The sequence below is a fragment of the Dendrobates tinctorius genome, unplaced genomic scaffold (assembly GCF_039654945.1).
Source record: "Dendrobates tinctorius isolate UK_male_01 unplaced genomic scaffold, ASM3965494v1 ptg000051l, whole genome shotgun sequence".
NCBI classification, from domain to species: Eukaryota; Metazoa; Chordata; class Amphibia; order Anura; family Dendrobatidae; genus Dendrobates; species Dendrobates tinctorius.
Genome location: NW_027361719.1, coordinates 8,238,911 through 8,262,562, shown reverse-complemented (window position 1 = coordinate 8,262,562; position 23,652 = coordinate 8,238,911). Strand labels below are relative to the sequence as shown.

Below are 23,652 nucleotides of genomic sequence, written 5' to 3'. Positions count from 1 at the left end.
AATCAAGAGCTTTTAGGTTGACCAATGCAGCAGAGCCGAGAAATCTAACCCCGCCCGCACCAGGTTCTCTTTGTCCATACTCTATAGACAGTGAGCTGCTTATCACAGGAGGGGGCGGAGTCGGACGATTGCCTGCAGGCAGCTAGTCACAGCAATGATAATCACCAGGTGATAAAACCTTCACTGTACGTAAACAGCCTGACATGTGACATCCTTGAATTCAGTGTTTTAACCCCTACCTCTTGCTGTCTTCAGATTACATAGCAAAAACCTGCTGACAGATTCCCTTTAGGGTCGCACTATTTTGGGTCCGTTTTAGATCACATAAAATAATTTTTTCATGTCCGCATTCAGGAATTTTATAACTGTGCATTAACACTGAAATATCGACTTGTAATTGTAGTTTGTACATGTACCATTTTGCAATATTTATTTTAAAGGGAACATTTTGATAGTCGTTGCCCAAACGACATGCAGCAGGAATCAGAACCTGGTTGCACGGTTGCTGCCAGATATACCGTATATTTTTCTCTGAAACGCTCCACCATAGTTTCAAGAGCCGGCCAGGGACGACAGGAAGAGACTAGAATTCTCCCAGTGCTGCTCTGGTTAATGGTCAGATCTCTCCGGATTTACACACATGACAGACCTGTGAAATAGAGCAGAGCGAGGAGAAGCTGGACGGGGCCAGCGCCGGACTAGTCTTGTCTCTCCCTACAGTCTCAAGAGGGATTTTCAAATTAGGTTTTCTCTGAACCGATGGAGCATTTCAGAGCCCAACATCCCCGGCTACAATCATACAGCTGGGCTGTAATTCGTGCCCGTGGTTGGGTAGCATTAATACACTACTTGGTTCCTCAAAGCATCTGCTTTATAAAGTAAAATGTATTAGATTTAAAAGAAAACAAATCATATATATAAAGAAAGGCATTGAGCATTTTTTTTTAAAATACTTAATGGAGCTAGAAATCTCTAGTTAAGGGGACTTTAATTCTATACTGCTTAGTTATAATGCCACACTTCTATATGCCAGTATTGTGCCCCCATGATATGCAGAAGCACTTGCTGGACATAGCAGCTGTATAGTCCCGTCCTCTCCCCCAGGACGGCACAGCTGAATTCTCTCTGATCCGGGCAGTCGGAGCACCGCTGTGTATTACTCACGGCAGAGGCACCATCCCCTGGACATTACGGGGCCATCACTGCCTAAGACCCTCATGTCACTTCAGAGTAATAAACCATGCAGTCTGCATCTGACCATCAGGTTAAGGGTTTTAACCCATTTTTCACATAAGTCATCCAGGACTAGATAATGGTTTACACCACAGGCTCAGGTGGACACTGCTCCGGCTCCACATTACTGGCTGGTGGGACGGAGCGCTGCCTTCTTACAGTACATATAGGCCTTACCACTTCTGCATTAGTCTTTCCATAGAAGGCCTCGGCAAACACGGCCACCACAAAGACGTTGATAAGGAATGACACAAACAGGGCAATGGTCGACTCGATGAAGAAATACTTATTGGCCTCCTTCACCTCTTTCTTGTTGGAACGATTTATTTCTCTGGACTGGAAGGAAGAAAAACCTTAAAGTTATATAATGAAGTGGATAAAACACAAGACAGCAAAATGGACCAAGAAACCAGAGAAACATCCAGTGCACGAGACTTTAATGGACACTATACTGAAAGGGACTGTACAGCAACACCAGGTAAGTCAGTGCAATAGGAATTACGTTCTGTCAAAAAGGGACGTTTAATAGAGAGGGGTTTCTGACAAACGTCGGCCCCCCTCAATGCAGATGTGGCTCGGCATATTGGGTATATACTTGAATAACTGCACTGCTCATCTACAGTAGACATATCTATGTACATACACACAGCGAGCCAGAGACACAGAGAGAGACAGCCAGAGAGACAGCCAGAGAGACAGCCAGAGAGACAGCCAGAGAGTACTGGATTGCGCTGGTTATGTGATGAAATATGGGATTAATAGCGGAGTATAGAGGAATGACATATAGAATGAGAGCTAGGAATCAAGGAGGGCGCTGAAGAAAAAATAAACAGGAGGTTGAAATACATGGCAGTACACTGCTTATACAGGAAGAGTGCAGCGTGTGATGGATAATCAAATAAAAACATTTAAAAACATAAAACGTTTACTTCGCTGCTTATTGTTCCAGGATATGAATCGCAGACACGTAACACATTTACAGCAAACGACAAATATAAATGTTAAAAAACATTTGTGTATTTAGACATCAAGCAAATACCTTGACCAGGGCTGAATGTAGGTACATATTGTGAGGCATAATGACCGCGCCGACAATGCCCACAGCTTGCTCAAGTTGAGGGGTCCCACAGCCTTCACAGTAAGGAAAAAACATGCCCTTAAGAAGCTGTCCTTGGTCTGGACCAACTCGTACATACTACAAAAAAAAAAAAATCACAAGGAAATTAAATGAAGATCCTATGTGCTAATAAAACATTAACACCACAAAATAATCAAATGTTACAAAAGGGGGGAAAATGTTCAGCAGTAAACGGGACCAAGCTACGTTTGGAACACAAGTTGCATTTTTCAATGCCATCATTAAGGCTATGTGCCCACGTTAGCGTTTTTAAACGCTCAGGAAACCGATCCCCTTCCCAGAAAACGCGCGTCTTTTTTCAGCGCATTTCTTGCAAAAAAAAAAAAACACGCGTTTTTGACGCGCGTTTTATGAGAACAATGGGGAAGGCTAAAAACGCGGAGCAATGCGGAAATTAATGAGCATGCTGCGTTTTTAGCCGCTAAGCGATTCCTGAGCGTTTAAAAACGCATGCATTGGCACAGAAAGCCAAAAATGCATGCAAATTAATTCGAAGCTTCTTTTAAGCGTTTCTGCAGCGTCTGAGCCGGCACAAACACTGCGGAAACGCTTACAAAAACGCAACGTGGGCACACAGCCTTAGGGTACATCAATTGGTATTAGTTAGTTAATTCAACTTATCCTAGGAGGTAAAATCATTTGTGACCTTCACTGTATAGCCTTATTAAAGGGAACCTTATTCCAAGGGCCATAACTTTATGTAGCCGTACGCGGGCTTGTTTTAGAGGGACGAGCTGTACTTTTGAATGACACCATTTATTTTATCATATGATGCATTGAAAAGAGGGGAAAAGATTCAAAGTGTGGCAAAACAACAAAAGTGCAAATTTTTTTTTTTTTACTTACATTGTTGATTTTATGGTAAAATTGACCTGGCCATATGATTCTACAGGCCAGTACAATTATGCAGATACCATTCGTATTTGTTTTCTTTAAGTGGTGAAAAAAAAAAATTCAGAAGTTTGCAAAAACGTTTGCAATTTTCAGGATGTGGGGCCGAATGAGGGCTTGTTTTTTTGCGCCCCAAGCCAATGTTTTTATTGATATAATTTTGGAATAGAAACGATGTTTTGATCTTCTGTTAAATTTTTTTTCTGCTTCAACGGCTGAAAAATTGCAATTTTGGTATTTTGATATTTTTTATATTTTGATAGAAGGGACTTTTCTGAACTCAGTGATCCCAAATGTGTGTATTTTTTATTTATTAAATTTTTATTGAAGGAAAAAGGAGTGATTAGAACGTTTCTTTTTTATTTTATTTTATTTTTTTTTATTTTTTTTTTTTTTACACTTTTCACATTTGTTTGTCCTCTAAGGAAACTTGAAGCAGCCATCGTCTGATCATTTGTGTTGTATACAGCAATGCCGCAGTGTTATTGTATATAGCAAAAATCACGGTTTCCTATGAACACCAGCCACAGCAATAAGAAGATAGAATGGCACACCCCTGCTGGCGCATGTTGACAGCGGCATCTAACAGGTTAACAGCTGTTGGCGGAGCTCCACTTGCGGCTGTTAAAGGGAATCTGTCACCTCATTTTCCCAATATGAGATGCGGCCACCGCCATCAGGGGCTTATCTACAGCATTCTGTAATGCTGTAGATAAGCCACCGATGTAACCTGAAAGAAAAACAAGTCAGATTATACTTACCGGGGGGGCGGTCCGCTCCGATGGGTGTCGCAGTCTGGCGCCTCCCATCTTCTAGTGATGACGTCCTCCTGCTTACTTCTGCTGCGGCTCCTGCGCAGGCATACTATATCTGCCTATTGAGGGCAGAGCAGAGTACTGCAGTGTGCAGGCAGCGGGAAAGGTCAGAGCGGTCCGGCGCCTGCGCGCTGCAGTACTTTACTCTGCCCTCAATAGGTAGGAATAGGACGTCATTGCTAGAAGATGGGAGGCGCCGGACTGCGACACCCATCGGACTGGACCCCCGGGTGAGTAAAATCTAACTCTTTTTCTTATCTTTCAGGTTACATCGGGGGCTTATCTACAGAATGCTGTAGATAAGCACCTGATGGCGGTGGCCGTATCTCATAGGGCAAAAATGAGGTGACAGATTCCCTTTAAGAGGCAGATAATTATCTGCCAGGAAAGACGCGGACTCAGCATGAAAGCCTGCATCCAAGGCAGGGACGCAACTTATGACATATAGTACATAATTCATAAGTCGTTAAGTGGTTTAACGACCAACAATCTACAGTAGCATTGTGCCGCCAATCGGTCCATGTAAATGAACCTCTATTCTGCAGGTTAATATGATTACAGCAATACCAAACTTACATAGCAGTATATTTTTATTACTCTTGCACAATAAATACACCTGCAAAAAATACATTTTTTTGTGCCACCAAATTCTAAGATGTAACTTTTGCATTTTTGGGGGATCTAACTACAATATGTGACCTCTTCCTTTGTAGCACAAGATGTAGCTTTTCAACGGAATAATTTTGGACTGCACCGATCATTTTATATTTCCTTTTCTATGAGGTATACATAAAAATCTCATTTATTCTGCAGGTCAGAATAAATTATAGAAATATAAATTATATCCTTATTAAAAATTCTTCTTTTGTACTTCCATAACCTTTTTTTTTTTATTTCTGCCTACACAACAGTATGAGGAATTGTATGACGTATTCTTCCATGGCACTATTTTCAGGAACTTACAATTTTTTTATTTTTAGGTATGGGGAGGTGCAATACACAAATATCTATTTCTGCTCTGTTTTTCAATGTTTTGTTTTACGCTATTTACATTGAGAGATAAAAATTGTGGTAGGTGTACAGTTCAGGTTGTTCTAGATACAGAAATACTAATTAAGTTTATATTTGTTTGTTATTATAAGCATTGCTCAATAGGCTTCTGTATATGAGAGGCCATTGTTAGGCCTTCATTTGCGATAGCAATGGCATTGGCAGCTCAAAACTGCGCTGGAGAATGACCAGTTGACATAGACCACTATTAGCTACTGTATTTAAAGAGTTAACCGCACAGATCTGGTGTGCCTAATCTGCTCACTCTATCCCGCAGTCCACCCTTGCAGACTTGTAGCCTACATGACTGCAGACTTGTGAATCCTCACGTTGCGTACACTGCGCACTGTGAGGATTTTCCAGCGCTAGGCAATCACGTGACCACAAGTACGTATGCAAGGTGCAGACTTCCAGCCACATTCCGACTAGTAATACACTTACATTGATTCAGGCTGTGGACGTCTAGTCGGCACATGACCGCGTGTATGCAAATAGCATATTTGTGGTCACACGGCTGCCGCCAGCAGAAGAGAATCCTCACAGTGCACAGTATGTGAGGATCCACATGGAGTGACTGCAGACTTGTACCCTAAGGCAAGACAACCCCTTTAAGTAACTCAATTTCTAGAATGGAAACTATGGATTAGCAGTAGTCGGATTTTTTGCAGGAAGTTACTTTGATAATTTACTAGATTAAACTAAGTAGGCCAAGGTTCACATCAGTAATTGTACAACCTACCTCATATCCAAACGTTATCGCCATGATTGTAATCAGCAAGCCAAAAAATGCTTCCAACTTCCTTAAACCTGCAAATAAACAAATATTACGCAAAAAAAAAAAACAAGACGGGGTAATATATCTTTCAAGATATAAATCAGTTATAATTACACATTTACAGAATGGTCAAAACAAAGCCAAATATTAACACATCTCAGGCAGACTGGCTGGAGGCACAGAGGAAGGCTCCGGTCACTCCGTGATCATTCGGGACATGGAAAATGGCACTTTTCTACAAACCAAGGAGTGCAGCAGCCGCTGTGTGCACCGAGATGTATGGAAAGACTGAATATGCGAACTGGAAACTGCATTGCTGCTATACAGACTATACTCCTAAAAGATGGATTTTTGGTTCTTACCGTAAAATCTCTTTCTTGGAGCCTTCATTGGGGGACACAGAATACCATGGGTGTATGCTGCTGCTGCTGCTAGGAGGCTGACACTATGCAAAACAAGAAAATTAGCTCCTCCCCGGCAGTATACACCCACCGACAGGCACTAGGCACCTCAGTTGGTGAAAAAGCAGTAGGAGAAGCAACGGAACACTCTAAACATAGGTACCAACCCAACAGGGGACTCAAAGACCCAACACGTTACAATTTAAAACAGGGAGGGTGCCGTGTCCCCCAATGAAGGCTCCAAGAAAGAGATTTTACGGTAAGAACCAAAAATCCATCTTTCTTTATCGCCTTATTGGGGGACACAGAATACCATGGGACGTTCCAAAGCAGTCCCGAGGGTGGGAACAGCAATAAGGAACGAAAGAACAGGAAGGGCTTAGGTCGGCCGATGCACCACCGCCGCCTGCAGAACCTTCCTACCAACAACTGCATCAGACGAGGCCTGGGTATGAACCCTGTAGAACCTCGCAAAAGTGTGCAAAGACGACCAGGTCGCGGCCCTGCAATGTTGCAGAGCCGAAGCCTGGTGTCGAACGGCCCACGAAGCTGCCACAGCCCGGGTGGAGTGAGCTCTCACTCCCGGAGGAGGCCGTTTGTCCTGAAGTCGGTATGCTTCCTGAATGGTAGAACGAATCCAGCGAGCGATCGTGGATTTGGATGCCGGAAGCCCTTTCCTCCGACCTTCAGAAATGACAAGCAATGAATCGGATTGACGAAGTGAAGCGGTCCTAGCGAGGTAGACACGCAAGGCTCTAACAACATCCAGCTTGTGGAGTGACTTCTCAAGAGGGTGAGAAGGAGCCGGACAAAACGATGGAAGAACGATATCCTCGTTGATGTGAAAGGAGGAAACCACCTTTGGCAGGAAGGAAGGAACGGGCCTGAGGACGACTTTATCCTGATGGAGCACCAGATAAGGAGAACGGCATGACAAGGCCGCTAACTCAGAAACTCTTCTGATGGATGTAATGGCGATCAAAAAGGTTACCTTCCATGAAAGAAGTGACAAAGGAATGTCCTGGATGGGCTCAAACGGCGCCTTTTGGAGAGCGCCAAGAACGAGATTGAGATCCCACGGTTCTATTGGTGAATGATGAGGAGGAGCCACATGAGCGACTCCTTGGAGGAACGTCTTAACCTGCGGTAAGGAAGCGAGCTCTCTTTGAAAGAGGATAGACAAAGCAGAAACCTGGCCCTTCAGGGTACTGAGAGACAGACCCGAATCTAAGCCAGACTGGAGAAAACCCAGTATGGACGGAATGGAAAAGGCCATTGGAAAAACTTCTTTATCGTCGCACCAACGGAAAAAAGCCTTCCAACACCTGTGGTAAATGCGGGAAGAGGCTGGCTTCCTGGCTTTGATCATCGTCTGAATCACTTGGCTGGACAAACCTTATTCTCTTAGGATTGCGGCCTCAACGGCCATGCCGTTAAATTCAGAGACCGAGAATTCTCGTGGTAAAGGGGGCCTTGCGAGAGAAGATCCGGACGGTCCGGAAGTCTCCAGGGAACGTCCGCGAGCATGTTCACCAGTTCCGCATACCAAGGCCGTCTCGGCCAGTCTGGAGCCACAAGAATTACCGGAACGCCTTCCGATTTTATCTTCTTGACCACTCTTGGGATCAAGGCAAGAGGTGGAAAAAGATAAGGGAGTTGGAACTGGGACCACGGGATTACTAGGGCGTCGCAAGCGACGGCTAGAGGATCTCTGGACCTGGCTACGAAGCGCGGAACTTTGTGGTTCATCCGAGATGCCATGAGGTCGACGTCCGGAGAACCCCAGCGCTTGCATATCTGATCGAAGACTGAGGGATGGAGAGACCATTCGCCTGACGCTAGGCCTTGACGACTCAAAGTCGGCTGCCCAGTTTTCCACCCCTGGAATGTGAACGGCGGAGATTGCTGGGACGTAACGTTCCGCCCAGCGCAGAATCCTGGCCACTTCTGACATGACTTGGTGGCTGCGCGTGCCGCCCTGATGGTTTATGTACGCCACAGCCGTGGCGTTGTCCGACAATGCGGATCGGCTTGCCGACGAGAAGGGATTGCCAGCGAAGAAGGGCCAGAAAGATCGCTCTGATCTCGAGCAGATTGATAGGAAGACGAGCTTCCTGTGGGTTCCAGTGTCCTTGAGCCATCTTCTGATGAAAAACCGCTCCCCAACACAGGAGGCTGGCATCGGTGGTGATGACTTGCCACCGAAGCGGAAGGAAGGACCTCCCTTGGAGGAGTGATGTAGACATCGTCCACCAAGTGAGGGATTGCCTCACTTTGAGAGGGAGGAGAATGGGCCGGTCTAAGGACCTCGTCGTCTTGTCCCAGACTGATAGGAGGGACAGCTGAAGAGGACGAAAGTGAAACTGTGCAAAGGGCACTGCTTCCAAGGAAGCTACCATCTTCCCCAGAACTTTCATGCAGAATCGAAGGGGAATGGGCGTAGGCCGTTTGAGGGCTCGAATCCCTTTGAACAGAGCCGCAAATTTTTCCCTCGGAAGAAACACCCGGCCCAGGTTCGTGTCGAACTCCATGCCTAAAAAGGTCAGACGCTGAGTGGGGCTGAGAACGGACTTTTCTCTGTTGACTAACCATCCGAGACGGACGAGAGTATCCAGGGTTATCTGAAGACTTAGGAGACAGTCTTGACGGGACGAGCCCTTGATTAAGAGGTCGTCCAGATAAGGAATGATGAGAATCCCTCTGGATCGAAGGATGGCCATGACCGTCGCCATCACTTTCGTGAAAACACGGGGGGCAGAGGCTAGGCCGAAGGGAAGAGCCGTGAACTGGTAATGATTTTCCTTAATCGCAAACCTGAGATATTTCTGATGCTGCAAGCAAACAGGGATGTGAAGGTAGGCATCCCGTATGTCCACAGAACAGAGAAATTCTCCGGGCTCTATTGAGGCTATCACCGATCGAAGAGACTCCATTTTGAAGTGAAGAATCTTCACGTGGCGATTCAGCAATTTGAGGTCCAGGATTGGCCGCAGGGAGCCGTCTTTCTTCGGGACTACGAAGAGATTTGAGTAGAACCCTGAAAACCGTTCGTCTGAGGGAACGGGAACAATCACTCCGGCGGAAAGAAGGGATGAGACGGCCTGAAAGAATCCTGGAATGTGGGACCGTTGTCTTGGAGGTCGCGACAGGAAAAAACTCCTGCCTGGCGGGGACGAAAATTCGATCTTGTAACCGGATGCGATGATTTCCCTGACCCAAGCGTCGTCGACAACCGACAGCCAAGCGTCCATGAAAAAGGAAAGTCTGCCTCCCACCCTGGAAACACTTCCAGGTGGGGGGGCCCCGTCACTTGGAAGCAAACCTGCCGGAACGAGCACCTGACGACCTGGAGTATTGTCCTCTAGATCTCCATCGGGGAGCGGGCTTGTAAGAAGGTTTCTTCTGCTCAGCTCCCTGGAAGCGGACGGACGCTCTTGCTGGGCCGATCTCTCTGTGGACGAGAACGGACGAAAGGGCCTAAAGGGCCGAAAACCCTTTCTATTAAAAAAACGTCGTGGTCGAGACTGGGGGAGTGAAGTACTTTTCCCCCCCGTGGCATCCGAAATTATTTGATCTAGCTTGGCCCCAAAGAGCCGAGAACCATGGAAGGGCAGATTGGTGAGCGACTTCTTAGAGGTGGTATCCGCATTCCAAGATTTTAACCAAAGAACTCGGCGTACAGCCACTATATTGCTGTTAGCCCTTGCTACGCACCCGGCCGCATCTAAGGAGGCGGCTAAGAGGTGTTTAACTGCATGATTAATCTGATCTGCTAGGTCTGCCAGCTCATCCTTGGGAGCTGCTGCTAAGATGCCCCTGCGAAGAATTTTTGCCCAAGCCGAAATGACTGTAGCCACCCAGGAAGAGGCGAAAATAGGGCAGAGGGAAGCGCCGGAGGCCTCAAAAATAGACTTCGCCAAAGATTCTAGCTGCCTGTCTGTTGGGTCCTTAAGCGATGCCCCGTCTGGAAGGGACAGAACCGTCTTAGAGGCTATGCGAGAAACGGGAGGGTCCACCTCAGGGGCTTTGGTCCATTTTGAAAGCAAATCAGCCTCAAATGGGTACAGGACATCCAAATACCTGCGGCCCGAAAAGCGTTGCTCGGGGTGCTCCCAATGTTTGGCTAGAGTCGTATCAAACTCCTGGTGGTTTGGGAAAGTCTTGGGTGGCGGCCTAGATCGTTTAAATGGTATAGAACATTCCTGAGTAATGGGCCTGTCCTGCTTAATCTCCAGGGCTTGGAAGATAGCTGAAAGAAGACTATCGACCATATTTCGAGTCTTAGACATGTCGTCTGCTTCTGAGCTAGACCCTGATTGTCGATCGTCGTCTGACCTAAGGTCATCCTCAGAAAGAGAAGGACACCTGGGTGAAGCAGATGGGCCTAACGAACTGGAGGATGAGCCCGATAGGAGACGCTTCCTAGAAATCCTACTCGGCCTGTCCCTCTGAAGGTCGCGGTCAGGAGCGGACGACTCACCTTGAGAGGTGGTCGGCGCAGCGGTGGCTGTAGAAAGCTGAGGCAAACGTTCTAAGACCTGGACCAGGGACTGAGACTTTGGTCAGATCGGAAACCGACTGGGACATAGCCACGGCCCAGTCTGGGAGAGAGGACGTACCCTCATCACGGGAATCTGTGTGCTCCTGAGAGGCCGACATAGCCGAAGGACTGCAGGACAGGCAGAAAGGAGATGGCTGACCCGAAGCCCACTTCTTTTTACAGCGCGCATAGGCGTAATGAATAGCGGTGGGCCTGAACAAGAGTACCCCTGCAGGGTTGGGCATAAGGAAAAGACTGCGCTGAATGGCCTGCGAAAATTGGGGAATAACTGTGGAGGAGGGCTAATATTTTGCATGGAGCAGAGCCTACCTAGTTCCGGCGAGCAGCAGAAATGCTGAAGTGTCCCCCAAGCTGCGCAGAAAGCCAGGACCGAACAACCAGGAAATGTCCGATGAAGTGGGCGGGGGGCGGAGCTTAGCGGCTGAGCCGCAATTGGATCTGACCCCATCAGCAGTGAAGAGGAGCCCTGTGATGGGCTAAAAACGGCGCGAGAACAGCGCGCTCAGAGAGAGAGGAGGCGCTCTGAAAGCGAGGCCGAAAGCGAAAGTGAAAGTACAAAAAGCCGGCACTGCAGCCCCATGAAGAATAGACCTGAATGTAGGTACTGTGCGCAGACGCTGTGGAACAAAAACCTGCCCAGCTGTGAGGACAGGGATAGAAAAACCCTGTCCTAAGCACTTGGGCTCTATGGAGAGCCGCGCGGCTGATGAGAGCGGCGCCCGTCAGGCGGGGGGGAGGGCGGGAAATTTAAAAATGAGATCTGCTGTTCCTCCATCGATGAGCCTCAGGAGATGCTGTGGGCTGAAGGGGTCATACAGGGACTTACCTGCTGTCCCTGAAGAGGGTGATCACAGGGGCCCCACAAGGGTAGTGGCAAGCCGCTGTCCTCTGTACCCGCATCCTGCAGAAGACGGCGTGAACCTCTTGATGACGAGGGGAATCCTGCGATCGCCGTCTTCCTCTCAGCCCTGTCCCGAGAGAGGGGTGAGGAGGAGGATTTTTGGCAAGGACCAGCCACCTGTCCACATCCCATAGCACCGAGAGGTGATATGGGAAACAGTCCTGCCAGCGTACTGAGAGGTGCGATGTGGGATCAGCCACACTGCTCGCTCAGCCGCCTGATATGGGAAAGCAGGGTGAACTTCCACCCTGTTTCCCGACTTGAATCTGCAAAAGAAAGACAAAAAAATTAAAAAGTTCCACTAGAACACCTAAAGGAAAGAAAGGTTAATTGCGGATCTGGGAAGATCCCGGTCCGCCTCCTACAGACACTAAGCACAAACTGAGGTGCCTAGTGCCTGTCGGTGGGTGTATACTGCCGGGGAGGAGCTAATTTTCTTGTTTTGCATAGTGTCAGCCTCCTAGCAGCAGCAGCAGCAGCATACACCCATGGTATTCTGTGTCCCCCAATAAGGCGATAAAGAAAAGAAGGTACTTGGTATACAAACTGGCCAAATGTTACGCCCATCAGTCGCAGCCTGATTTTCAATGGGACCCCAACCATTTCTATCAGACAGAAATTTGAAGGGTAAAAAGTAACAGAAATTTAAAAATATCCTTTGTGTTAGATACATCTTTTTCAGGTGGGTCCACTCTGAAATCTGCTTGAAAAAGCACCTTAAAAACACCAAAAATTCAACATGTACATTGTAATGTCCAAACATGATGCTGAGCTTATATCCGGTGTTTTGAAAGTGTTTTAAATGCTTCTTCAGGTGTTGAGACACAAAGCGGTAAAAAGAAGAATATTGACCGTTCTTCTGGCATGTTCATTTCAAGACTATGGGAATTAAAAAAAAAAAAAAAAAAACACAGACTGAAGGCGCTAAAAAAGCAAGTTTCGCTTAAAAAAAAACTTGGTGGGTTTGTCAGTTTAAATTTGAGGTGTGTTCACATGGAGGGTTTATGAGTCTTTGCATCAGAAACTCTAATATCATCCTCAAACTTGGGAGTTTCAGACCACTGTCTGCACCAAAAACTCAGTAAAAAGACTGTGAACACAGCCTTAGACTGTTGGGAGGAGCTCTCAGCTAACTGAGGAGGTCACTACCTTAGGGATGTATGTATTGCAGCCACAGTAGTTGGCACATGTTCACACTTGATTCAATTTCTTAGGAGACACTGGACAGTTTTTTGTTTTGTAATTTTTCTACCGGTACTATATGTCGGACTGCAGTGGTGATAGGAGAACGCATTCAGGCAGCTAACAAAAGAGAGGTGGCACCAGCTTAGTGTGAAGAGTGTCTGGCTGCCTCTATTCACCGAGATGGAGCAGAGCTCAACTGTATTTCTACGTGGAAATGCTCTAAAAGATGTAAAGATTTTTACAGGACACATTGAACTGCTAAGTCTAGTTCTTCTACTCACCGTACTTATCCAGAAAAAGGAAGAAAAAAGTGTCCACAATTGTAATCAACACTCCTCCCCATAATGGAATTCTGGAGACAGAAGACAAGACGGCGTCAGATAATCTTAAGTGTCTGCCTTCCACCTGGAACATGTGAGCATTGCTAATACCTGGACTTGTTCCACAAACAGTAATTAAATGAGGAGTAAGAAACGAGCCTCCGGTCTCCATTATTACTCGACAGTAATCATAATAGTATTCACAATGTATCCGCATGGATTACAGACATTCCTCTCGTCATCAAAATGTGAGTGGGTACAATCGTTTTTATCACAGATGTTGCTCCATTGCAAGCCTTCAGGATTATAAAGCAGGCTATATACTAGTGATTGTAGTCGCATGGTGGACACCATCGGGTTGTCATTCAGGATGACAAACTCATATACCAAACTGAAAAATGCAAATTCATAGTCTGATGAACATACATCGATCATTAGATCAGTTAAAGGGAAGCTGCCATGTGTGAAAAACATGGATTTTTGTGAGTACTCACCGTAAAATCCTTTTCTCCGAGACGCTCATTGGGGGACACAGAGACTGTGGGTGTGTGCTACTGCCGTCTGGAGGCTGACACTAGGCATACAAAAAACAAGTTAGCTCCTCCTCCACCGCATACACCCTCGCCCCTATAGCGGGCGGAAACCAGTTTAGTGCAAAAGCAGTAGGAGGACATACAAAAATTAGCCTTAATGCAATAAATCATATGTCTGAAAAAAGAATCACCCTGTCTTAAACAAGAAAATATGTTAAATAATAAGTATGAGCCAACCGGCTATCAGGGTGGGTGCTGTGTCCCCCAATGAGCGTCTCGGAGAAAAGGATTTTACGGTGAGTACTCACAAAAATCCATGTTTCTCCTTAGTCTCATTGGGGGACACAGAGACTGTGGGACGTCCTAAAGCAGTCCCTGGGTGGGATAACACTCACCGATCCAAGCCGCATGCTTTCCTGTTTAAAGGTGTGCCACTGCTGCTTGGAGAATTTTTCTGCCCAGGCTCGCATCTGACGCAGCCTGAGTATGCACACTGTAATGTTTACAAAAAGTGTGCAGGCTGGCCCAGGTTGCTGCCTTGCATACCTGTTCTGCCGAAGCCTGGTGCCGAAGCGCCCACTGCCCGAGTAGAATGCGCCCTTACTCCAGCTGGAACTGGCGTGCCTCTAATACGGTAAGCCTCCTGAATGGTTAGGCGAATCCATCTGGCTATGGTTGACCGTGAGGCTGCGAGGCCCTTCCTGCGCCCTTCGGGGATCACAAACAACGAATCCGTCTGGCGGAAAGGTGCTGTCCTCGACACGTATCTCCTGAGAGCTCTTACCAGATCCAATGTGTGGAGCGCCTTTTCCACCCTGTGAACTGGCGCTGGACAGAAAGAAGGCAGCACAATGTCCTCATTAATATGGAACGAGGACACCACCTTTGGTAAAAAAGGTGGCGGAGGCCTAAGGACTACCTTGTCCTTAAAAAAGGTCAGGAAAGGGGCTCTACAAGATAACGCTCCCAACTCCGATACTCGCCTAATGGATGTTATGGCTACCAGGATCACAACCTTTCTGGATAGATATGCCAATGAAACATCCTGTAGTGGCTCAAACGGAGCCTCCTGTAGTACCGACAGGACCAGATTAAGATCCCAGACCGCCAATGGTGCTCTGAAGGGAGGTACTAAATGAACGACCCCCTGCAGGAACGTTCTGACCTGCAAATTGGTAGCGATCTTTCGCTGAAACAGGACCGACAGGGCCGATATCTGTCTTCTAAGGGAACTTGGCGCCAAACCTGCGTCTAGGCCAGACTGAAGGAAAGCCAGTATGCTGGGCACCGAGAAGGACAATGGCGGAACCCCGTGTTCCCGACACCACTGGAAGAAAACCTTCCAAGTGTTATAATAGATCCTTGCCGAGGCTGGCTTTCGGGCCCCTACCATTGTCGCGACTACCTCGCGCCCAAACCCCGCCTGGGTCAGCACCCAAGATTCAATGGCCACGCCGTCAAACGCAGGGCCCCTAAGTTCGGGTGGCAGATCGGTCCCTGGGACAGTAAATCTGGTCGTTCCGGTAGCCGCCATGGTACGTCTGCGATGAGCTGTACCAGATCCGCGTACCATGCCCGTCGGGGCCCATCCGGGGCCAGCAGAATTGCCGGAACCCCCTCTGTCTTGATCTTCCTGATAACCCTGGGGAGAAGTGGCAGCGGCGGGAACAAGTATGGGAGCCGAAATTGGTTCCAGGGTATCACCAATGCGTCCGCTGCGATTGCTTGCGGATCCTGAGACCGGGCGACAAACACGCCCACTTTGGCGTTCTTCCTGGAGGCCATCAAGTCCACGTCTGGTGTTCCCCAGCGCTGGCAAATCTGCTGGAACACCTCGGGATGTAGTGACCACTCCCCGGCCGTGATGTCCTGGCGGCTTAGGAAATCCGCTGCCCAATTCTCGACGCCTGGAATGTGAACCGCTGAGATCATCGAGTGGGTCCTCTCGGCCCAGCGGAGCACATGTTCCACCTCGCGCATGGTTGCCCTGCTGCGTGTGCCCCCCTGGTGATTCACGTACGCCACTGCCGTGGCGTTGTCCAACTGAATCCGAATCGGGTATCCTGCTAGCACGTGTTGGAACTGCTGCAAGGCCAACCGTATTGCTCGAATCTCCAACAGATTGATAGGGAGACGAGCTTCCTGAGGCGACCACTGCCCCTGTGCCGTGTGGTGGTGGAAGATTGCTCCAGAACCGGAGAGACTCGCATCGGTCGTGATCACTAACCAATGATCCGGAGGAAAGGGCTTTCCCTGCAGAAGCGACCGATCGCGTGTCCACCATCGAAGGGTCTGTCGGACCTGAGAGGACAACCTGCACGGGTGATCGAGTGAGAACGGGCTCCTGTCCCAAGCCGCTAACAGGGCATGCTGCAGGGGGCGGAGATGAAACTGAGCAAACGGGATTGCTTCCATCGCTGCCACCATCCTGCCCAGGACCCCCATCCCGAATCGGATAGTATGGAGGCCTGGCTGTTGAAGTCTTCGAGCTCCCTGTCGGAGTGCCCGAGCCTTGTCCTGAGGGAGAATTACCAATCCCTTGGAGGTATCGAATATCATCCCTAGGAAAACAATCCTCTGGGCCGGCTTGAGGAATGATTTCTTCCTGTTGATCATCCATCCTAGACGAGACAAGGTATCCAGTGTGATGGTGACACTCTCCTCGCACGCTGGACGGGACGGGCCCTTTACCAGAAGGTCGTCCAGGTATGGCAACACCACAATGCCCCGGGAGTGAAGAGTGGCCATGGCGACCGCCATCACCTTCGTGAATATTCTGGGGGCCGTGGCCAAACCGAAAGGCAGCGCCACAAACTGGAAGTGCCGTCCCTCGACCGCAAACCGTAGGAATCTATGATGCGGGGGAAAAATAGGGATGTGTAAATATGCATCCTGAACATCGATTGAGGCCAGGTATTCTCCCTTCTCCATGGAGGATATAACCGACCGGAGGGACTCCATGCGAAAATGCCTGACCCTGATGAACCTGTTTAGTAGCTTTAGGTCCAGAACCGGCCTTACCGCTCCATCCTTTTTGGGCACTGCGAACAGGTTGGAATAAAACCCTTGGGTTCTTTCGCTCCTTGGCACCGGAACGATGACCCCTTTGTGCTGCAGCACTTCGATGGCCCCCCGTAATGCCTCTGCCCGAGACCTTGACTTGGGAAGCCGGGAGGGAAAAAATCGTGTTGGCGGACTTTTTATAAACTCTATCTTGTACCCGGAAGATATCAGCTCCGTCACCCATGCGTCGCGTGCCACCGCAGCCCATATGTGACAGAACCGTTGCAGACGACCGCCAATCCTGCTGTCCTCGGGTACCGCACTTCTCGAGTCATTTTGTAGAGGGCCTCTGGGACCTGGCCCCCCTTGATCTGGGCGGACGCCCTCGCATCCTACCCAGCGGGTTGGTCCTGTAGGTGACCTGACGCTCTTTGTCATGGTTATAGCGCGCAGGAGCGGGGGTACTGGCCGTTGCCGTCCACGCGGGTGCGCGAAATGCCCGAAAACGCGCCTGAGGCTGACGAAATGGCATCCCTGTCTTCTGTTGTGGGAGAAAACTACTTTTACCCCCTGTTGCGTCCGAAATGAGTCTATCCAATTCTTCCCCAAATAGTCGGTTACCCTGAAAGGGCAGGGAAGTCAAGGATTTTTTAGACACCGAATCAGCCCGCCACAGCCTTAACCACAAGGCTCTCCTAATGGCGATTGCGTTTGCTGCTGCAAGTGCTGCGCTATTAGCTGCATCCAAGGATGCATTAATTAGATAGTCACCCGCCATTGCGATCTGACTTATCTCAGCCACCTCTGCTGGCAACTCCCTATCCTGCAGGATCTCATTTAAAGAGTCCGACCAGGACATCATGGCTTTGGCTACCCATGTTGCCGCAAAGGAAGGGAAGAGTGCTGATCCTGATGCTTCGTATACCGAGCGCGCTAATCCCTCTATGAGCCGATCCGTGGGGTCCTTGATGGCCGAACCACTAGGCACTGATAACAGGGATCTCGAGGCCAGGCGGGATACCGGGGGGTCCACCGCCGGAGACTCTGCCCATTTTTTACAGAGCTCTGGCGCAAATGGATATCTTGATCCTAGCATCTTCTGTCCTGAAAAACGCTTGTCTGGCCGTTCCCGGTGCCGCTGCACTATATCCTCGAACTCCGGATGAGTGCTGAACACTCTCCGCGGCTTCCGGGCCTTTTTAAAAGACACCTTATGCCCTGCGGTTAGGGTGACCTCATCATCAATACCCAGAGTCTGGTTGACAGCCTCAATGAGACTGTCCACCGTCTCCCGGCACCCTGGGGTGTCCAGGTCCAAGGATTCTTCCACATCCTCTACTGAGCTCTGCTCGCTCCCTGAAAGGGGTGACGGCGAGCGTGATGCCACACTCGCAGATGCTGAAGCACCGGAGGGGCCTGGCGACACAGTATGGGTTCCCTTCCTATGTGCCTGCCTAGAGAGAGTGCGGCCCCTGCAGGCCGGCGGCTCATGTGAGGAGGCAGAACCCTCCCAACCAGGCGAGCCGTCATCTCTACCCCTATCCGGGGCCTGAAGGGTCTCAATTGCCTTTGTTAATGATACCATAGACCGAGAGAGGGATACCGCCCACTCTGGGGGTTCCGGACCCCTGGGCTCTGCTGCGGGGGAGGGCTCCTGGGCGCGTTCGGTGTCACAGGTTTCACATAATTTACTGGTCTGCGCTCGTGGGAATCTAACCCCACAGGAAACGCATGCGGCATAGAAGGATACGTACGCTTTACCTTTTCCAGACATACTGCTGGAAAAAGGCCAGAAAAATAAATAAATAGATTCTCATATTTATATATATATATTTTTTTTTTTATTTTTTTTTCCTTTTTCAAGGAGGGCGAATGCGGAGGAGAGGGGAGCTCTATATGCCCTAGCGTGGCCTTCAGGCCGGGGTCACACTTACCCCTCCGTAGTCCTTTTCCCGGCTCCTGCCGTGGGAGGCCCCTCCAGCTGCGTTGGTGGCGGTCTCCGGGGACTGCCGCGCTTTGCGGTAAGCTGCGCTTCCTGCGGCCTACCCCGGACTGCCGTCGGGGACTCCATCTTATCCGGTGCCCGCCCTGCCAGGAGGGGGGCGGCGCCGGAAGTGACGCCGACGGACGCCGCACTGAGGGCGGGACTTCCGCCCGCGGATCAGGCCGGAGCCGCGGCCTAAATTACGATACCCCCCGCCCCGGATCCTGTAACGCCGATACCGGGGACGGGGGGCGCCGAAGCGACGCCGCCTAAGACGCGGCCGGAGCGCTGCCGCCCACTTCCGCCCGCGGCCTAGCCGAAGCCGCGGGCTAAATTAATGGCGCTACCCACCTGGGGTCCAAACGCCGGGCCCCAGCAACGTCCTCTCCTCCACCTCCTGTGCAGCCACTGCCCGCTCTGCCCCAGGTATTGGGGGGGTTTGGGGGGGCCTGACTCTGCGCCCAGGGCCCTCCGCACCTGCTAGTCTCCTTCTTGGACGGTGCAGGCACCCTAACTCCGTCTGCCCTGTAGGGGCGAGGAGAGGGACCATCCGCCGCCGTGCAGCACCGCCGTCAAGCGTTGGTGGAGCAGTGGGGGCGCACAGACTAGTCTTGTGCCCGTGTGCAAGCCCATGGTTTCCATACCTAGGGGTGGACAGGGCTAAGTCTGGCATAGTGTCCCACGTCGCGGGAGAGGAGACGTGGAGGGACTCTCGCACGTAGTCGCCCGTTGCTGGTTTGGGGAAATCGGATCCTTTCTATAGGATGCGTTGCCCCTTCTCGTCTTCAAAAAATAACAAACACGAAAAATAGATGTCTGGGGAAAAGTCCCAGAGGTGTCCCTCGGTGCGGGAAAGGATACGCGGAGCGATGCTCAACGCGTGCTCGCCCGTTGATGGTTTGGGGAGATCGGACCCTTTCTATAGGATCCGTCGCCCCTATCTCCTCTTCATAGTGAGAACCGAAAAACTAACCTAGTCTGGAGAAACCAGACTGCGTGTGCCTCCAAAGACACTAAGCAAAAAACTGGTTTCCGCCCGCTATAGGGGCGAGGGTGTATGCAGTGGAGGAGGAGCTAACTTGTTTTTTGTATGCCTAGTGTCAGCCTCCAGACGGCAGTAGCACACACCCACAGTCTCTGTGTCCCCAATGAGACGAAGGAGAAAAACACTATTACCCTACAGATGTGGGGTTAACTCCTTCACATCATATGTTGTGTACCTGCCTTTGATATGGGCTCGTCCACGGCTGTTAACTTGTCTAATCTTGCTGTCAATCTCTCACAGCGTCATTTGACATGCGGCAGGGGGGGGCACGTTGTGCCATTCTAACATCGGCACGCCCCTGATGTGTTCACGGAGCAACGTTGGGTTGTTATGACAGCCGGGGGTCTGCTGATGACCGCCTGTGCCTGTCATTACGATCCTCCTGTGATAGTCTGCATTCATAATAATTTTTTTTTGCAAATTCAACGCACTTAGTATTTTTTACCTGTTTTCCAGTACATTATGTGGTAGAATAAATGGTGGCACTCAAAAGCACAACTCATCCCAGAAAATACAAACCCTCAAACAGCTATATTGATGGAAAAATTAAAACGTTACAGCTCTTAGAGGAAATGGAGAAAAAAATTAAAACTGGGGAAAAAAAAAAAAAAAATCACCATGTCATGATGGGATTAAACTGCAGGATATCATTTCTCACAGAAGCCTCCAGCTTTCAGTCATCTAGGTGCAACTTCAGTCCCTGCTCAGTACATAGTGAGTGGCAGCTGTAACCACACCTCGTCACTGACTGACAGCCTACTCTGTACTGAAGTACTGCTCAGCCGGCTGTCAGTCAATGCCGGGACACGCTTACAGCCACCGCTCACTAATTACCGAGCAGTGACTGAAAGCCAGAGGCTGCTGGGAGGTAGAAAGTTAATTTCCTCTCTGCAGCCGAGCTTTCAGTGCGACAGCCACACGGCTTTAGAACTTCATTAATCTGCAGATTTACCCCACGTTTGCAGGTTAAGGCCTGTTTCACACTTCCGTTTTTGTGTCCGCCAAACGGATCCGTTTCCGTTTTTTTGACGGAAACTGATGCAAACGGATCCGTTTTTTTAAAAACGGATCCGTTTTTTTGACGGATCCGCGGTAACCGTAATGGAAGTCTATGGGACAAAAAAAACGGATCCTGCAAAAAATGGCGGATCCGTTTTTTTACGGAAAACAACGGATTTTGACGGATTTGAAAAAACGGAAGTGTGAAACAGGCCTAATAGGTTTTTTGGATATGACAGGTTCCCTTTAAGAACACAATGTATATAGTGAGGATTAAGAAAGCCTAGTATAACTTACATTCCGACAGACAGAAGGTTGATGGCAATAGCAGAGCCAATGACCTCTTGCATATCAGATCCAATGATAGCCAACTCTACCATAAGCCACAAGATTATGCGGGGGACCTAAGAAACACAATAGGGTGCATGTCACGTGCCTGCAGTAAGGGCCCACAGACGCACACAGCACATCAGACTACATCACAGGAAGCACAAATGAAGGTAAAATGAGAATAAAGTGAAACAACGCACCTTTGGATACTGCCTGTTGCACACTTCTGCTAAGTGAAGACCGGTCACTACGCCTAACCTGGCTGCCAGGCGCTGCAGAAGGAGGCCGATAACTGTGGCACTCAGAAGGACCCACAGAAGCTAGGGAAAGAGAACCGGAGATATTAAAGAGAACACAAACTCTACATATTGTAGATTCTAATGTAACAGGAGGCTGACCATTAGGGACACTCAAGACTGCAACAGAGTTAGTACATAAAAGTAAGTTTATCAATGAGGTTAGCCACTAGAGATGAGCAAATCTGTTCGGGAAACGATGGCTATATCCGAATGTGCCATATTCGTATCGTATTTGTGCCAAACTTACGTTTGATCATCGTTTCCGAACATATTCGCTCATCTGTACTCCCACTGACTCCAGTGGTGTTCATAATCCGTACCGAATATTGAAATATTCGTTCATCTCTATTGGCCAACTCTGGGACACTTTATTTAATACATACATTTTGGGCCAAAAATCATTTTTCCAATTGGGTTTCACTACAAATTCTGCAACGTTTTGCTTTTCTAGGCTCATTATTTCCCTGCATTAATGTAGTCTGTGGTCATAAATCAGCTGACAGAAGCTCAGAAAAAGACAGATAAGAGAGACACATACTATCCTGGTAGAAGTCAGAAAAAGCTCTCTGACAGATTCTCAGGTAAAGAACTTGGCCACTTCCTCTGGTTACTGCAGCTTTCCTCCCACAGTGAGCTTACAATGGCTGCTGGCGGATGAGGAGCATGTGACCAGACAAGGCCAGCAGCCTCCTCCATAGTAAAACAACGAGAGGGGAAAGCAGATGCACTGGCAGGGCTGTTTACCCGAGAAACCATCAGCGAGCTCGTTCTGACATCCAACTCCCTGATCTGTCTTTTTCTTTCCTCCTCTCAGTTGATTTATGACCACAGACTACATTAATGCTGAATGTGCAGTGAATCAACAAGCCTGGAAAATCCAAACACTGCAAAATTTGTAATGACACACAATTGGAAAAAAAAAAAAAAAAAAGATATTTAGCCAAAAATAAATGCATTTAAAAGGGGGTTGTCTGGTCAAAACTGATAAGTCTGCAGTGACCCTGTGACTGCAGACTTCTGAATCCCCCCAGCGCATGCAATGTGTGCTGGAGGGAGTCGCTGGTTTCAAACCCAGGACTGGAGTGTATTTATGAGCTATAAGTTCCCTCCGCCAGTGGACGCAGTGTGTCTTGTATGGAGCAAGAACTGGACTGGTGGCGGTCTCTGCTCCATACAAGTGTATAGAGAGAGGCTGCACCCACTGGCCGGGAGTATGTATAATGCATGATCCCAGCACAGAGCAAACAGATGACCGGCATACTAGGGCACACAAATCACAACATTACCAGACGGAGCTATTTATCTGAAGTATTGCGGCATATAATTCAGTCAAAAAATGGAGCTTGCATGAAAAAACATGAATATTTCAATGTGAAGCGAAAAAAGAAGAAATATGCAGCACTCACCGATGTAGCTGAAAAATTGTGCGTCGTTATTTCACATGAATTCCATCAAATGTGTGGACATGCAGGACGTTAGAGGAATGCTAGGGGAGGGAGGTGCCGGACAACGGCCGTTTCGCGATTACTCGCTTCTACGGGTCCAGGTGAGGGGATTAGCTAAAGGTCATTCCCTTTATAGGATCACAGACCTTACTAATTAACATACATAACAAGTTGTGAAACAAACATTTACAAAAAAATATATATACAATATACAGAGTGCAAGATACTAGTAAAGAATAAATCTTTCCATATCGATTTACAAGATAATCTATATTTTTACAATACCATAGGAAGATTATAATCTAAATAACTTTACATACAATTTTTATATAACATTTTTTATAAAAATACTGATAGATCGATCCGGTCCTTTAGTCCCAAAGGACTATGTATGTTAATTAGTAAGGTCTGTGATCCTATAAAGGCAATGACCTTTAGCTAATCCCCTCACCTGGACCCGTAGAAGCGAGTAATCGCGAAACGGCCGTTGTCCGGCACCTCCCTCCCCTAGCATTCCTCTAACGTCCTGCATGTCCACACATTTGATGGAATTCAGGTGAAATAGAGACGCACAGTTTTTCAGCCATATCGGTGAGTGCTGCATATTTCTTCTTTTTTCGCTTCACATTGAAATATGTATGTATAATGCATACATACCCTCTGAAACCTGTGAATCCTCACAGTGTGTGCGCTGGGGGGGGTTCATAAGCCTGCAGTCACAAAGGGTCACTGCAGATTTATCAG

The 23,652-nt window shown here is 48.6% G+C and overlaps 1 protein-coding gene across 3 annotated transcripts in view; it reads right to left on the bottom strand.

Annotated features, from left to right (window-relative positions):
* The window catches only part of SLC11A2 (solute carrier family 11 member 2), a 119,559-nt gene that overhangs the window by 51,648 nt on the left and 44,259 nt on the right, over window positions 1-23,652 (bottom strand). For all 3 annotated transcript variants that reach the window (XM_073576750.1, XM_073576751.1, XM_073576752.1), the window contains exons 5-10: window positions 21,365-21,484; window positions 21,132-21,238; window positions 13,232-13,302; window positions 5,867-5,934; window positions 2,273-2,428; window positions 1,411-1,569 (exon numbers count right to left, since the gene is read on the bottom strand). In XM_073576750.1, coding sequence (XP_073432851.1) covers window positions 1,411-1,569; window positions 2,273-2,428; window positions 5,867-5,934; window positions 13,232-13,302; window positions 21,132-21,238; window positions 21,365-21,484 — 681 coding nt within the window. The remainder of the gene's footprint in view (window positions 1-1,410; window positions 1,570-2,272; window positions 2,429-5,866; window positions 5,935-13,231; window positions 13,303-21,131; window positions 21,239-21,364; window positions 21,485-23,652) is intronic.